Source organism: Fomitiporia mediterranea (assembly GCF_000271605.1).
Source record: "Fomitiporia mediterranea MF3/22 unplaced genomic scaffold FOMMEscaffold_3, whole genome shotgun sequence".
NCBI lineage: Eukaryota > Fungi > Basidiomycota > Agaricomycetes > Hymenochaetales > Hymenochaetaceae > Fomitiporia > Fomitiporia mediterranea.
Genome location: NW_006760388.1, coordinates 3819200 through 3834753, shown reverse-complemented (window position 1 = coordinate 3834753; position 15554 = coordinate 3819200). Strand labels below are relative to the sequence as shown.

Below are 15554 nucleotides of genomic sequence, written 5' to 3'. Positions count from 1 at the left end.
GAGTTGGTGGGCTCCTATAATGAGATGCGATGCAACGGTGCCGGCGTGGTAAAGGCCCAATCTACCAGACAAGAGTCCCGCCATCAGCATCATGAAATTTGCTTTATTCGACGACTGATGTCTCCATCGCTCGTGTAGTTATCAGTGTCCTACATTGACTAGCGGACTTGTTTCAGAACGCAACTGGAATATTTCACAGGCTACGCAGTCTCTTACAGGCACACCACGAAGAGAAGGAAACGACCTTTGCCCACATGATCAATATCTTTAGTAAAGGCTGCTAAGAACCTTACGCCCATCAAGTGCTTACCACGCTCAGGCCACAGTCCCGACCACGCGCCGTTTTCCTGAAACAGGTGAAACGCGCTCCTATGGGTCGATGGACGCAGTTAATCTTTCAGATGCGGCGCACCTGCTTCCCGCAGACGTGACCACCAGGGACCTTTTGCATTCCCGGCGCTCGCGGCGGAGTCTGGAGAAATGCGATTCGGCATCGGAGCGAGCTGACGGGCCTTTGCGGTACAACGTGGAGAACACTTTGCACCTTCGTCAATACAAAGGATGTTTTGATACGAGTTCATTTCGGCGGATTGCATCCTAGAAAGCCATTCTGGTCATGAGAAATTACGGATTATTACGAGTATCCGCACTTGAGCCATATGTCTGCCAGTATATCTGAACTCAGCGCTGCCTCTGCCGCGTCCACTCACCATATGCACTTATCTATTTGAAACCAACAACCCGTATGCAACACAACTCAAGATCGAGAACGTCACAAGACATTCGACTGCATGTCCCGTGTGTGAAGAGTGCGTGGCCACATAAGTGCGTATGTTCCCGATGGACTGGTATGATCCGCATATAGTAAAAGCCGAATTAGGGTTGCGGGCATGTCTTATTGAATGATCTAGTCAGAAACATTTTCCCGCTTGTTGTGCTCGAAACTGAATTGCTGCCCCAGAATAATCGACTCCTTTCCTTTCCTTCTGCGAGCGGATGTGCCACTTGGCACATCATCCAAAGTCTTCCCTTCCCCGAGCGTCTCGCCACGCTGCAATTACCTGGTATTGAGGAACATCGACCTGACAACTCCCGACACGCTAAACATCTCGGTTCAGGGAAGTCGAGCCATTCTACCAGAAGAAACGGAAGCAATTAAGTTGATTCAGTCGAGATCAATGTGCAGTCCAACCAAGAGAATTCGGAAGGGTTCTGAATTTGTATATGGCCGATATTCTCGCACGGAGGATGAACACGCAACGCACCCCGAAGCCTGTCAGAAGGTTTGGAAGTGGTGATCGACGTGAAACTTCTCCAATCTCATTAACCCCACTCTCCCAATCCGTCCGGCTGCGGCTTTCTTCTGGGGCAGCTATTTGCAGTCTCACGCGTCTATTCCCTAGTAGACGAAACCGTCAGTCCAGCATCAGAACGTCCGTGGCGTTGATATGACTCTAGCTGATCGGATCGTTCCAATGATGCCCGTAAAAGACATTCCAACCAGGTTCAGGCACTAGCATCTAGAAATGGGACAGCAAAATATCGCATATCATCCAATAGCAAGTACAGAACGTGCCACATAAACCTCGTATCACAACAAAGTCCGGAAGCAACAAGACTTAGGACAAAACGATGCGTGTCTATCAATCAAGATCGAGCAGAAGTACGGAAGTAAAATCGTTAGCTTCCAACGGGAATGCCACTCTGTAGCGAGAGGTCGTCTAACTTTCGACGAATGTCGCTCTCCGTTCCAATCTTTTTGACCTGGGTGTCTTCAAGGCGCTCTCCTTTGTTTTGCCGGTCTTTGAGGTCGTCAATGGCCTTAAGCTAAAGAAGGGACCGACTAAGCGGTTTCCCGAATAGTCAATGTTAAACACTCACCTTCTTCCTGAGATTACGCATTTGCTTCGATAAAGCCTCGAGCGCATTGTCATCAACGACGGGCGCATCCTGGGTGGCCCCCGCATTCTCGACGACTGCCGCTGCAGCAGCTTGCAGCTCCGTGACTGTTGCTTGTGGAAGCTGCTCCTCTCCTTCGGCACCATCAAGTGGTGTTGCCTCCCCACTAGGTTCATTTTCAGCCTCCCCACTAGGTTCCTTTTCAGCCTTTCCATCCTGTTTCTTGTCAGCTTTGTTCCTCTTCGTTCGAGTGTGCTTCTTCGCCCCGCCTCCTCTGGCAGGCGTTGGCGAAGCAGGCGCCGCGCCAGGAACGTAGCGACCACGCCCGCGTCCTGAACCAGGTCCACCGTAACCGTTTGCACCAGGCCCAGGACTCCGGTTATGCGGGCGATTAGGCGTGTTCGCGCCGCTATTTGGTTCACTATCTTCGCGTTTGTAAACAGAAGAAGCCTCTAAACCCCGAGCGCCTGGAGGACGATATGTGCCCATAGGCTTCGAGGATATCGGCTTTGCACCCGCATTGAAGAGTGCGACGCTCGGACTAGGTGAAGGCGCAGGCGGAATAGCCTGTGGAAAGGCCCCAACGGAGTCCACGGGGATAGGTCTCCATGATGCCTGATATAGTTCATCGATAAGCTGTACGTGCATCAGTGGGCCGCTGCAATGCCAAATTTTAATTCCATTGTCGACGCGCAGCCGCGGGGATAGCGTCGCCGTGAACATAAAACGCCCGCAAGGCGACCACTCGAAGAATGTTGTATTTGGAGCATCAACCTCTGCAATCTTCTCGCAAGAACGACGATCGTAGACGTTGATCTTGCCAGACATATTCCCAAAACCCGCAAGCGCGATTAAGCGGCCTTGTGGATTGAAGGAAATGAAATTTTGTGGCGCAGTCCCGAAGTCGTGGATGATCTTGACGCGACTGTCGAAAAGGACAGCACTCATGGGAGTATCTAGACAGAAGTGAGAAAATTACAAATGTCATGTCAATGCAATACAAAAGACGAAAGCTCATTGCATACTCACAGCCGCATACAACGCCGAATTCCTTTGAGTTTGGGCTCCAGGCAAAGTCATGAATAGGTCCTTCCTTCGTCGTGGTGACTTGGCAATCAAATGTTCCCGACGAGCTAAGGAGGTATAACCGCGATTCGCCATAGTAGCTCTTGTTTGTTTGATCGACATCGGTTCTAACAAGAGCGAGGACCTGAGTGCCAATTGTGTTCCACTTGAACTGAGCATTATCGGCACGAAACGTTGTTTTGGAACAGGTGTGCGAGCCAGAAAGTGTTAACAGGCTGTACACTCTGATGTTCGCAGGTTGGCCCTTTGGTGGCGTTTGAGATTGCATACCTCAACAAATAGAACGAAATGAAACTTACGTTCTTTCCAGCAATGAAGACAGCTATGAATGGGTTTAACCCAGGACTCAGGGATATAGCAGAAACACCCTCAAGCCTGACCTTGTCCACAACACCCTTTGACCAGTCCGCGGGATGAAAGACTTGGATCTCCTGCCCTACCAAACGCACCGCATGAGACTCGGAAATAGTAAATTGAAGCTCCCAGCCGCTCTGAGCCTTTTGTGTGAAGGATGCGAGCTCTTCACCACTCGAGACCGAGAAGACGCGTAGGTTCTTGTGTTGCGCATCATTTTCAAGCTTCACTGGAACGCATATGATCAGCAATCACGACCACAAACAAACATTAAAGCAACATACCGACTCGCTCCCAAGTAGATATATACGTGCCACGGGGAGAAAAGCTAATCTCTATGATGTTGGGAAACGGTAACTCGCGCAGCAGTTCCGCACTCTCGGCGTAATGAATGCGCACACTAAAATATAAGGGCAAATAGTTGAATCTCGCTCAATCATACTAGCCTATCACAATAAAAGTTAAAAAAACCAACCAATTAGGAAGAAGGTATGCAAACAGGCGACCATCGGGACTGTAGGTATATGTACGCGCCGTCGCCTCAGGCGCTTCAAATCCCTTCACAGTCTCATAATCAGGAGAACCGCCAACGAGTCCAAGACTCTTTTGAGATCTGACTGCAATAAGAAAAGTGCATCAGCCTCTTCCAAACTTGTTATACGATAAACGAAGACATTAGACGGGCGCACATGCATACTGTTGTGACATCGCAGATGCCATGGCAAACAATCAAGCTGGGTGACAAAAGCGGTTGTGAAGAACAGAGTGGTTTATCGAAGCAAATTAATGCCTCAGACAGAGCTGGACGATGCGGCAGGTGCAGGAGGACGCCCAAGGGCTAAGAGGAGGAGGAGATGAGTGAAGAGAGCAAGGGCAGTAAACAAAAAATGTGATGCACAGCTTAGGGCCGGACAGTTCGGAACTCTGACAAAATTTCATTTCTCTCCAATTTATTCTCTACCTACTACATAAATCGTCGAAACATCATAACCGTTGTATATTGCAGCACTCTATGCCACAACCTTGGAGCTGCCTTATATCTGCTTTGGTGAGTGCTTCGGTACTCATTCTGAAATATTCCAAACAGTTCTCTTGATTGGGCATATCTCTACCACGGGATCTAAGCATAGAGACAAGACGACCAACGTCTGGACAAGTGCACCATTCAAAGTCAAGGTACTCTAGTCTTGGAAGTAGCCCAGACGTCTCTTTTCCATGCCTAAGAGTTAGTGCATCCAGGAAGGAGGGACCCAACTCAAACCCAGAGAGTGTCAGATTCTCTAGTTCGGGGGTGTTTTTCAGACATTCCGCAAAACCAGGATGAATGTTACCAGAGCCAACGAGAGATACAATGGACAAAGGAGGAAGTTCGCGCTCTACAAAGCGGACTAGTTCGTTCCATGGAATTGTGGCGGCGTACTGTGCGCGTAGGCCCAGAGTGCTCAGTATGGGCGCCACGAGTGCATCGAGTATTGGCCCGATATCGATATCCCTCGGCCAACTAAAATAAAACACCTCCAAGTTCGGCATGCTAACACGCAGTGGCCCTTGAATTTCTGCTCCTGTCTCCGGTTGACGGGTGATATCCAAATAACAGTGTGTCAAACGTGGCAATGCAGAGAAAAGAGCAATGCTCTGTGGGACAGACACCTGTCCCTGTCCAGTGGGTTCGCGAACATACAGCTCCGAGAGATTCTGGGGCAGTCCTACCCGCCTGATGTCGAACATCGTTCCGCACAAGTCGAGAAGTCGCAAAGTGTCCGAAAATTGGTTCCCATCCACTGGATAGTCGACGTGACCTGACTTCTCATCCTCACAGACCAGTAATTCCTCGAGGCAGCTTAAACGGGAGATACCGAACTGATGGAGGAGATGATTAGGCATGACGTTCTCCAAGACTCTTATACGATTCGTATGAGGAGCGAGCGTCTGCACGACTTCATCGCGCAGCTCAAGGTCTCTTCGAGAGTCGGAGCATGGAGTAATTCCAGTTATCAAGCCTAGATCAACCTTTAGTGGGAGCGCCGCAGATCTTTTGAGGAAGATCTCCACTATTTGGATATGTGGAAGTCCACCATCAAAACCTGGTATTGGTAGAGTAATCGTATTCCATAATGCTGGTGTCTGCAGGGCAACAGCTCGCCACTTGCGGCATACTTCCGAAAGGATGAGTGGTTCAGTAAAGTCGGGTGGGAAGGAGACGCAATGAATGAAGATTAATGAAAGTACTTCGGAAGGAATGTAGTTTATAGGATGTGTTGACCCATCACGGCTTAGGCTCGTGGGGACGTTGGAATCTTCAGAAGGGGATGTGGAGGACAAACAAGAGAGGATAGTTGAATCAGGATCTCCGCTCAGTGAGGAGCCAGAGTGGGATCTTCTCATACAGACTCCTGCAAATGAGCCATTGTCACTTTTACATGCCCCTGCTTTGCCCATATGCAGTCCTTTGCGTTTGACTCGAGATTTCGTAACTGTATCATAGCAAAAGAGAGATTTAGACTGAAGCACGGCAGTTGTCTGTTGCTGAATTGACCCATCCTCGAATATGCTCTCGAAGGGTAATTGAAAGCTATCTGGATGTGAACGGAGCCGCCGTCGAGGGGTTATTGGTCTTCACCGACCCTGGACCACCATGTCTATGCACAGCATTGCATCATAAGAATGCGCAACGAGACGAATGCGGCTCTCCACAGACGGCTGATGGATAATTCAAATTACGATAATTACTTCGCCTCGGAAAAGTGAGTCTTAACGGAAGAACTTGCTAGAACTGGAAATAATATAGATATGTAGTAATGTTCTAATGCGATATCCTCCCCGGGTAAATAAGCATTAAGAGTACCGAGCAGCAATCCGTTCGTGTATTGAGAACCAATTGTGCACGCCTTATGAAATTCATCTTGTAGTTATACTTACTTTTATCTACGCGAGTTATGAATATGATGTTTTTTTATCAGCAGCGTTGCTTATATAATACTCCTTTTCTGGACGACCTCATTTTTCGGTTGGCGGTTGATCGTCGGACGTCCACCGACACCCACGTTAGCGACGACGAACATGGCACGTACCGGTCATCATCCACAATGCATACAAGCTGACTCTATATACAGGTTGATGGCCTCTGAGTTATAACAAGGCGCGCTATTTGTCTCACCGCTGAGGTCATCCGCTGCCTTTGCGGAAGTGGAGAGGCACGTAGCGGGCTCAGTCATACTTCTTGACAGCTCAGCAGTTCGCAGTACATAATCGTACATAGTATATAATGGTTGCACTCAACATCCGACGCAATATCCAGGACATGCAGGATCCCGATCCCGCCATGCTTGCTTGGACCCGCCTTCCGACGCCCCATCCGCACGAAAAGCTATCCAACGCGGCAGGCGACATTTCCTCAAGCTCCCCAGTGGCACCTCCAAAAGCACTATCTATTTTGACTGCTGGAGTCGCTGATACCCTCCTTCCCTCCCCTCTGCCATCGCCACGCGCGATATCGACAAGTGGCAGCAGCAAGACGGCCGCTTTCTTTGGCACTCCCTTCGCTTCGACCGGACCGTCGACACCCGCGCCACCGCCCCCTCCCCCGCGCAATGATACTGCCACTGTCCCCCAACCGAATGAGTCTACTCCTGCTCGCTCCGCCACCGCCGATTTCTTCGCCATTAGTACGTCGGGAATACGTCCCACACCGCCACCGAGCATAAAGTCCTCAGCCAGTTCTCGGGAGTCGTCACCACCTCGTCTCCCGCCGCTCTCACGCTTCTTCCCTTCACGAAATGCTGCCGATCCCTTCCTCGAGGAGCAAGATATGCAAGATAAGGATGCTTTGAATCGTCGGAGGAAAGGTGCTGAATGGGAAACGAATTTCAAACGTGAATTCGTGACTCTGACGGACGCCAGTCTTCAACTCCCGCCTTCTCCGCCACTGACGACAAGTCCAACCCAAGCGAAACCTCTCCCACCTGCGATAGAGAGTTATAGGCTGCCTGAGCCGCACCTACGTCATGCTGCTGGACACAATGTTCCAATCCGTCGTGAGACGCATTTAGTCGGCGCCTCACACGGGTCTGGTGATTCGGGCTCTGAGGGAGCTATTCCGGCATCAGCCCCGGTACTTGCTGCCGGAATGCACCTTGAATCCGGAACTGCAAAGTTGACGCTAGTGCGTGCTTTCGGAGAAGGTGCATTCAGTAGTGTGTGGCTTGCGACAGACGATGCAGGAACGTTAGCGCCTCAAGCCGTTCCTCAGTCTTCAGGGCGTCCCGAGACGCTTAGGAGGAAGAGCTCGAGCTGGGCAAAGAAAGGACGCGATAGACGGATGCAAGGGATCAAACCACTCTCAACAATTGGGACAAGTCTCTTGAGCAAGCTTCATGGTCAAATAGAGAATGCAGATGGAAGCGTTATTCTTGATGAACAAGACGGCGAAGGCGCGACTGCAGCAACGGAAAATTCCACCCAAGCTGTACGGTCCAAAGGAACGCTTGTTGCTGTCAAAATGATAGAGCGTGCACTTTGTGATGCCAACGACCGCACACGAATCAGCTTTGTTCGTGAAGTCGAAGTATTGAGGGTAAGGGATTGGCCTTCTCCCGTATTCTTTTTTTTATTACCACGGAACTTACCTTGTACCATAGCACATCGCACACCCGTCTATTGTTGCGTACCTTCATTCATTTACTTCCGGTACCCACCACTGTCTCGTGCTTGAGCATATCGGCGGCGGCGAGTTGTTCGAGCTTGTCAACTCTGATGAGCAATTTGGTCGAGTGACAGAACCGGCAATACGTCGTATGTGGGGTGAACTTTGTCGCGCAGTTGGTTGGATGCACGGTGTTGGCCTCGTCCATCGTGACATCAAGCTTGAAAGTAAGTAGTTAGAACTTTATTCTTCGAAAATGGATATTTGATGAAACTGCATTTCATCAGATATTCTTCTCACACAGAATGTTTTTGCTACAAATAATCCTCTTCCACCACTTGGTACTCCACTCATCAAGCTCACTGACTTCGGTCTTAGCCGGTTTATCGACCCCGCATCGCCTTTGCTTTCCACACGCTGCGGTTCCGAGTCATATGCTGCACCAGAACTCGTCCTTGGTACAAGCAAACCTCGTCCAGCCATTGTCGACGGTGGTGCATCTGAGCCCAGCGAGTCACGAGGTTACTATGACGGACGCCAGACAGATGCATGGGCATGCGGTATAGTTCTTTACGCTCTCGCCACGCGTCAGCTACCTTTCGATGCCCCACCGCCTTTCCTAGTTTCGAGTGCAGCACCTTCACGCGCGGGCAGTGTACGTAGTGCCCATAGCAGTCGTAGTGCAGCGTCTGGGTCTGTTCACCCGCGACAAATCAATCGTAGGCGAGACATGTTGATGCGCGTTGCTCAATGTGAATACCACTGGCCTGATGAGATTCAATTCGGTGACGACGATGCAAACGGTTCAAACTATGAAGAAGACGAAGAATTGGACGCCCCGTTGGCAGCAGCTCGACGCCTTGCCTCGCCAGGTCTGAAACGCGTAGTCAGGAGGCTTTTGGAGCGTATTCCTGACCGTCGTGCGAGACTAATAGATCTCTGGGACGAGCCATGGCTTCGTGGGGAAGGTGCTCCAACGCCACCGCTTTGTGCGGCGCTCTCCGCTGATAGTGCGGATGACAGATTGGATCACGAAGATGAAGAATGGCAGTCACACGAGGGCGTCCTCCTTGATGAGGAGCATATCGATAGCGTAGCGAGCCAGGATTTGGATCCGTTATAGAGCCTAACTTTTTTTCTTTTCCCGCGTTCAAGAGGCGACGTCACCTTGAGTTCTTTTTCTTTTCATTTTATGATTGGTCCCTTGATAACTTGTCTAGTATGCACACAACCCGTAACCGATATTGTGGCGGCATCGCGTTACTCCCCCCCTCCCCCCCCATTATTTTCCTCCTCACTGTCTCTGCATAATAATTTCCTCTTTCTCTTTTCCAACATACGTAGATTCCAACGATGTATATACGCAATTCACTCCTCCACTGTCGCATATGTTCATTTTAATCGCCCAAACTTGCCTTCTTCCCCTTCACCCACCTGTTTCGTTGTGTCATGACTTCATGTTTCCTAACGTGTATTCTTTGTCCTTATGTACCGCCGGGCTGTTCGGTGAAATTATTCTGATATTACGTGTTGTAGACATTTACATTGCTTCTAAATGATGATCAAGGGGAGTTACCACGACTGAGTGCTTCTTTTGCGCCGCTCTCAATGATGTAGATATAGAATGCCGAGAGTCCCTCGATGCGCGGTTGGCGTACCGCAAGTTCCGCTTACTCCGGGCTAACCGAACCCACGACCTTGCGCCGCTTTTTTTCTAGCCAAATAAGTATACAAATAGTGCCCGCACATTGCTGCATCAGGGACAAAGCAGTCAAAGCGAGCTCGCATTGACGAATTTGTATTCTATGACCCCGTTCGAAGCCTACAGGGAGAAAAAAGTTCAGCACCGGATAGCCTTCCTACATATGTGAATTTACCATGGAATTGCCCCTTCTAGCTCCTGCACGTCTCGATTGATGTGGAGGGCATTCTAACATCCCGCTATTTTTGCACAGCTGGCACAGAGCCGGCTCGTCTTGAACTGGTGTGCACTGCGTGTGTATGGTTTGAGAGAAATATACGTATAAAGGATGGCTTTGGCTGACCTTTCTTCTCTCCTCTTGGCACTTGCCACACGGTCTCATGTTTCTCGCACTGCAGCTCGTTGTACCAGTGTTCCTTTTTTCTTTGTGGTCCGGGACGACCATTGGAATGGACGTTTGTCTCGGGTTTTGCATGATGAGCGATGCATCTTCATTTTGCGATGCTGTGGACGTGTTCACGTCTTTTAGGTTTTCAAGAGCCAGAATGCAATGAGGACAAAGTCCTCCGACCGGGGGAGCTGTGAATGAGTAAGTATGTATTGCTCAGACCCATGATTCTAAAGGTGCTGACTGTAACGGTGATCCCTCCACAGATATCTAAAAGATATATAAACACCTAAATTTAAAATATAGCAATATTCACCTACTCAATGCACCTACAATCGAGGCCCCAATGTTCCTTCGTCCCATGGGCTTTGCTATGCCTGCACCATGAGTCGTTGCAATCTATCTGATGAAAATGTCAGTATCAGGAGTCACTGAGTCAGTCTCAGAATAGTTGATGTCAGCACCTTTTCAATGGACTATGTAATTGCTAAGCAAGATCAACTGATTGAGCAAGTCAAATTTACACTCACATGGGTTTCAGAATGTCCACAGTATAAATACTCAGTCGTTGTTCTAATAAAAGTGAAGCAATCAGTAAAATGACATTAGTGCATAGATAAAATGACTAACATGATGAGGAGACACATTTTGACAGCCCAGCTGGGTGCTGCTGTGAGAGGCTGTCTCTGCCAGGATCTAGATAATGACAACTTCAGTATACACTTCTTATCTCTTTTTTAAACAATTGGAAAAAAGTACAGAAGATCTTACTGAAAATCAATCATACTGGCTATTAATACCATTGTGAGGGTAACCAGTGTCGGCAGAAAAAGTGCCTCTTTGGGGAGGAAAAATGTTCCTTCACCAATAAAAAAGAGGGCGCCTCAGTGTGGCTGTACATGCACACCTTCGTGATTGTGCATTTATTAACTGTCTGACAGGTACAGTTGAAGGTGACTGTCAGGCTGAAAATTTTTCAGGGCCTGTAAAGTTACATCACCACACAACGGGTGCTGGATAAATCAATTGACAATAAGTGTTTTTTGTCTGTTAATAAAAAGGCTGGACTTATCGGACGCCGGGCAACCCAATAAAACATGATGGACAGACCCAAAAGTAGTTGCTTTTCACCGCGCTGACGCGACGCGTTTCCATCACGTGACACGCGTCACAATTTCCACTCACTCTCAATCGCTGAGTGCGATTGCCAGCTAGAGCAACTTAGCACCAATGAACGTAATTGGGAGTGTATTTCTCGGCGACGCTGCTCGAAGTCGTGTTCTTTCTCCATCACCAACGTCTCCTCCGACATCCCCAGCCCTTCATACATCGTCGGCTTTTAAGGGTCCAGCACCTACTCCGATTGACCCACAGCTATCGCTTGAGCTTCGTATCCGGTGGTTAGAGGTCCTTCTTCTTGGAGTTAAGCAAGATTCTGTTGATCACAGTCGCGATGGGAGAGAAGATGCAAAGGCGAAAGACAAAGAAGGCGAGACGAAACGAGAGAACGACGCACTCGCATTGAAGGCTGAACAACTCCAGAAGAAGTTTGATTCGACCGTGGAGAGTAATGATGGGTTAAGGAAGTTCATGGATAGATGTGAGTCTTACTGCATATAACCCGTTAAAAGCAGGAAGAGTTAGCAAGTGATTATATATAATTGATTTGAATTGATTTTAGATGACCAACATGCACAAATTCTGACACCTAGTTTTGCCCTCTCGGGTGCTTTTGCATCGACTTCGGGACCGTCTTCACCTGGATACGGCTCCATGAGCTCGGAGGAGCTCGATGCCCTTCTGACGGAAATGGAGCCTGAGATCCGCGCTGCTGAGCGAGACCTAAGGGAAATTGATGTTTTGGAGAAGAGAGGAGTGCTTGGAGCTGGAAAACTCGCTGGTAAGTATTGACGATTTCTGAATTGAACCCGTGCACAGAGTGTGTGCTCATTTCATCTCGCCCTGTCTTTCTAGACTATGAGAGTTCGACTCCCCGAGTGGATGCATTAAGAAAGGCACATGAAGAGGATTTGGCTACGGTGGCCAATATCGAGCGACGAATAGCGAATGTACTAAGAGAGTACACTACACGTGTACGTTTTTCGATAAAATCTATCAACTATTCATATAGCAAATTATTTGACTATCCTTATTTATTAGATTGATGCACTTTCAGAGCTCTTCGTAGAGTGGAACGACGTTCTTTTGGCTGCTGAAGAGAAGATTACACGGCTTGAACGTGAGAAGACGGAGAGAGTCAAGCTAGGGTTTGATGAGGCAGGATAGTACGATAAACTTTTTCATATGTTACATTGTATTATGCTATTATACCCTGTAGAGCAAGGAAATGTACAGAAGACCCATTGTGAGCACTAAATGATACATTATGCGAGTGATTGTGCAAGAACAAAAGACAAGAGGGAAAAAATGGTGAATAGGTCAATAAAGATTTTCAAAACATCGAATTATCGTTTAGACTGAGTTCAGCGAAGTGCCACTTTACAGCCATTCTTCCTCTCCTTTTAATTATTGCTTGGATGGCATCCTCGTCTTCTCCATCGAGAATTTCATCCTCTTCAGCAGTCCACGGCTCAGACTTCCTTCCAATGATAGGCGCATTATGTGAAGGAAAACCGGAAGCGGCATGTTCGCTTGAAGAAGACGAGCTCGGAGAGTCGATTTGAGCATACGATGGTGACACAGCCAGGTCTACTTCCATCTCTTCCTTCTCGCTGTCATCATCCTCGTCTCTTTGCAGACCGTCAGAGTTGGGATTCAATGGACTTCCTGTCATTCCTGAGCTCCGTCGAGCCCGATCACGCACGTATCGTGCTGCCCTTGAAGCACTCGGAGGAGCATATTGGCTGCGTAGCTTGATGAGGAACGGGTCCTCGTCGGCTGGGGTAATGAATAATTCAGAGCGACGCCTCTGTGTGGCTGAACGGCTTTGAGAGGCCGAGAGTGCAGAAAGGTCCGTCTCACGTCTCTCCGGGCTCGAATGAGCACTTGTTTCCTTCACCCGTTCCTCGACAACATTGTCTTCATCGTCCCTTCTTTTTTCATTCTCATTATCTCTCGACTCCTCAAACGCACGTATTGCCGCCTCTCGCATCTTTGCGATCGTCCGATCGGTAGTTGGCAAGTCACCTTTTTCTTGATACACATTCCGTACCCATTCTTCAGGAACTCCGTGATTCTTCGCTATTGCTTGAATGTAAACCTGTAGTCCAACATTGGCAAGTCGAATGTGGTCCGCGGGAGAAATTGAGAGGCCTTGCGGAAGTATTGTTCTCGATAAATCGACTGTCGCCGTGATAGATGAGCGCCGATTCTCGTTGGGAGTGCCTTCACGTTCATCCTTTTCTATCACTGGAGTAGTAGATGACGGCGTTGAAAGACGAGAGGCAACGGCAACGGGATTGCCTGCAATGCTGCTACGCAATGCTTTTCTCCTTAGGTCAATCTCAGGCGGTCCTTGTGTCGTCGGGAATCCAGCAAATGTCTGTCTGCGATCGTGCTTAGCATCGGCAATTTTAGTCTTGCCTTTGCCGTGTCTTTGACCCATCTCCTTTTCTTTCCCATTCTCTTGCTTTCGAAGACGACGTGCATGCTCAGTAGTGAGGAAGGGATCGCTCACAGTAGTCAGCGAATCACTTGGAGTTGGAACTTGACTCTCGGACCAATGCGTTTCTGAACGCCAATCACGAATAGTCTTTGTCTTGTCTGGCGAGGCGTTTGGAGTAGATCGTGGGGCGGAGACGTGAAGTCTGGATGGACCAGGCTCTGGTGCTGAACTTGCAGGGACCTGTTGTGAACGACGCGTTACGAGAACATCCTTGGATAGCTCTCTTTCATTAGAAACGATCGGCTTCACTGTTGCAACCACTTCTTCAACAGATGGAGCAATAGTTGACTTTTTCTGATGTGACGATGCTTTTGGAGTCTGCTTAGTAGAAAAGTTCGACAGTCTCACAGGTGAGGAAGTGACTGAGATTTTCTGAGTGACTGAAGCCACACGGCTCCTCTCGGGAACCGAGGGAGGAGGATCTCCCACGACTTTCTTCTTTCGCGCCGGCGGCCATGGTTCAGTCGTAGATAGGTCTTTAGCATTGCGAGGAGGCTCTTCATCGTCGGTAATAACTTCAGTATCGGAAGCGCTATCGAGATCAGGAAGCCGTTTCTGCGATGCTGTTCGTCCATATGTGGGTACGAAAGACTTCGTAAGAGAGCTACTCATAAATCGAGGTGGATCCCGTTTGGGTAGAGGCGGGGATGTCTGCACGCCATTTCGCCTGTTGCTTTGCTCAGCTCGTATTGTCGAAGCCAAAGACTTTGAAGAGCTTGGTTGATCAACACGCTGTTTCTCTGGAGAGGGTGAAGGCGTTTGAAAGTAATCATCGTCAAGTATAGCTTTCGATACTTTTCGTCTTGGAGCGCTCTCATTTTGAATCGGAACAGTCGGCTCGTCCACGTGCTTGTCCACTTCCTCATGGTGAGCAGGGCCAGAAACTGGTAATATTTGGCTTGATTCTCCTTCGAGATTCATTGGAGATTCAGCTGCCAAGAATGTAGTGTCATCCCAAGCACCAGGTACAGCATTTTTAGGAGGCGAGGCGGTTATAATATCATCCTCCGTTATCTGAGGGTACAGACGTTCGTTACTTGTCGTGTAATTGTGTTTCACAGAAGAGTCGATGTCTTGTAACTGAGACTGTAAATTTGGTCAGGTCAAAATAAAATAAGAACATCGTTTAGCTTGACACTGTACTTACTCTGGCGTATTCCAATACTTCTTCCTGCTCTTCTTCAGTTAATCGGAGTGCATCGACAACGGACTTTTGCACTTTCTCATCATTAAGAAACTTCTCAAGTCCTCCCATAACTGAAAGTAGTCCAAGGCAACGGCCGACAGCGGAAGATCTTAAACCAGATAAATTAGGAACAAACTTTCGCGCAACAGACACAGCAATACCTTTGTAGTCCATACTTCTGAGGGCTCAAGACGACACTTCTTAGTGTACCACCATTCGTAATGTTGTCATTCCGTGAAGGACCCGCCGAGTCTCCATCGTCGGGAGTATCTAGAAGCACGTCGTCAAGCTTTCTGCGCTTAGTTTCGTCCCGGACTTCAGCAGCATCCGCTCTTCTTTTCCCTTTGTGGCTGGAATCTGTTCCATCGCTTATATTGGCAGCATCACCATTTGTTGAAGGACGCTTGGACGCAGGGACAGTTTTCCGAGCAGTCTTGCGTGCAACACGATTTTGGCTTTGCAAAGAACCATTCTGGTGCACAGAAGCTGGTTCATTATTCTTGCTGCTTCCGGATGCCCCTGTACCGTTCGCGTATTGTCGATTTGTTTGAGAACGTTGCTCCGCAGGACCACTCCCATTGGGACGGCCGTTAGTTCCGACGCTTTCGGCTTCCGACTCTGCTTCCTGGCTGCTTTCCCTGTCCGCCAGTTCATCCTTCTTGGATTTGGCAT

General features: G+C 48.8%; 6 protein-coding genes across 6 annotated transcripts; 3 read left to right on the top strand and 3 right to left on the bottom strand.

Moving 5' to 3' along the window:
• The first annotated feature begins 740 nt into the window (after window positions 1–740).
• On the top strand, window positions 741–1527 carry FOMMEDRAFT_139425 (uncharacterized protein). Its single transcript, XM_007264295.1, has one exon. It carries the CDS (start codon window positions 1225–1227, stop codon window positions 1450–1452), a length of 228 nt encoding a protein of 75 aa, XP_007264357.1. The 5' UTR covers window positions 741–1224; the 3' UTR covers window positions 1453–1527.
• A 153-nt stretch (window positions 1528–1680) lies between these two features.
• On the bottom strand, window positions 1681–4059 carry FOMMEDRAFT_77544 (translation initiation factor eIF-2A; the record flags this gene model as incomplete). Its single annotated transcript, XM_007264294.1, has 7 exons — window positions 1681–1827; window positions 1882–2855; window positions 2929–3229; window positions 3285–3568; window positions 3624–3739; window positions 3815–3956; window positions 4029–4059. The coding sequence occupies 7 exons, from the start codon at window positions 4057–4059 to the stop codon at window positions 1681–1683; spliced, it is 1995 nt and encodes a 664-aa protein (XP_007264356.1).
• Window positions 4060–4323: 264 nt separating this feature from the next.
• Window positions 4324–5778, bottom strand: FOMMEDRAFT_153610 (uncharacterized protein; the record flags this gene model as incomplete). Its single annotated transcript, XM_007264293.1, has 1 exon — window positions 4324–5778. The coding sequence occupies one exon, from the start codon at window positions 5776–5778 to the stop codon at window positions 4324–4326; it is 1455 nt and encodes a 484-aa protein (XP_007264355.1).
• Window positions 5779–6372: 594 nt separating this feature from the next.
• FOMMEDRAFT_145461 (kinase-like protein) lies at window positions 6373–9387 on the top strand. The gene is made up of 4 exons (XM_007264292.1): window positions 6373–6402; window positions 6453–7912; window positions 7977–8208; window positions 8269–9387. Exons 2-4 carry the CDS (start codon window positions 6605–6607, stop codon window positions 9102–9104), a joined length of 2376 nt encoding a protein of 791 aa, XP_007264354.1. The 5' UTR covers window positions 6373–6402; window positions 6453–6604; the 3' UTR covers window positions 9105–9387.
• Window positions 9388–9417: 30 nt separating this feature from the next.
• Window positions 9418–10912, bottom strand: FOMMEDRAFT_18368 (uncharacterized protein). The gene is made up of 9 exons (XM_007264291.1): window positions 10843–10912; window positions 10702–10767; window positions 10602–10644; window positions 10536–10547; window positions 10392–10474; window positions 10316–10341; window positions 10027–10262; window positions 9859–9972; window positions 9418–9803 (listed from the first exon to the last, which is right to left on the bottom strand). The coding sequence occupies exons 1-9, from the start codon at window positions 10872–10874 to the stop codon at window positions 9753–9755; spliced, it is 663 nt and encodes a 220-aa protein (XP_007264353.1). The 5' UTR covers window positions 10875–10912; the 3' UTR covers window positions 9418–9752.
• A 389-nt stretch (window positions 10913–11301) lies between these two features.
• FOMMEDRAFT_145459 (uncharacterized protein) lies at window positions 11302–14615 on the top strand (the record flags this gene model as incomplete). Its single annotated transcript, XM_007264290.1, has 4 exons — window positions 11302–11671; window positions 11753–11971; window positions 12046–12164; window positions 12232–14615. 4 exons carry the CDS (start codon window positions 11302–11304, stop codon window positions 12355–12357), a joined length of 834 nt encoding a protein of 277 aa, XP_007264352.1. The 3' UTR covers window positions 12358–14615.
• Between the last annotated feature and the right edge of the window lie 939 nt (window positions 14616–15554).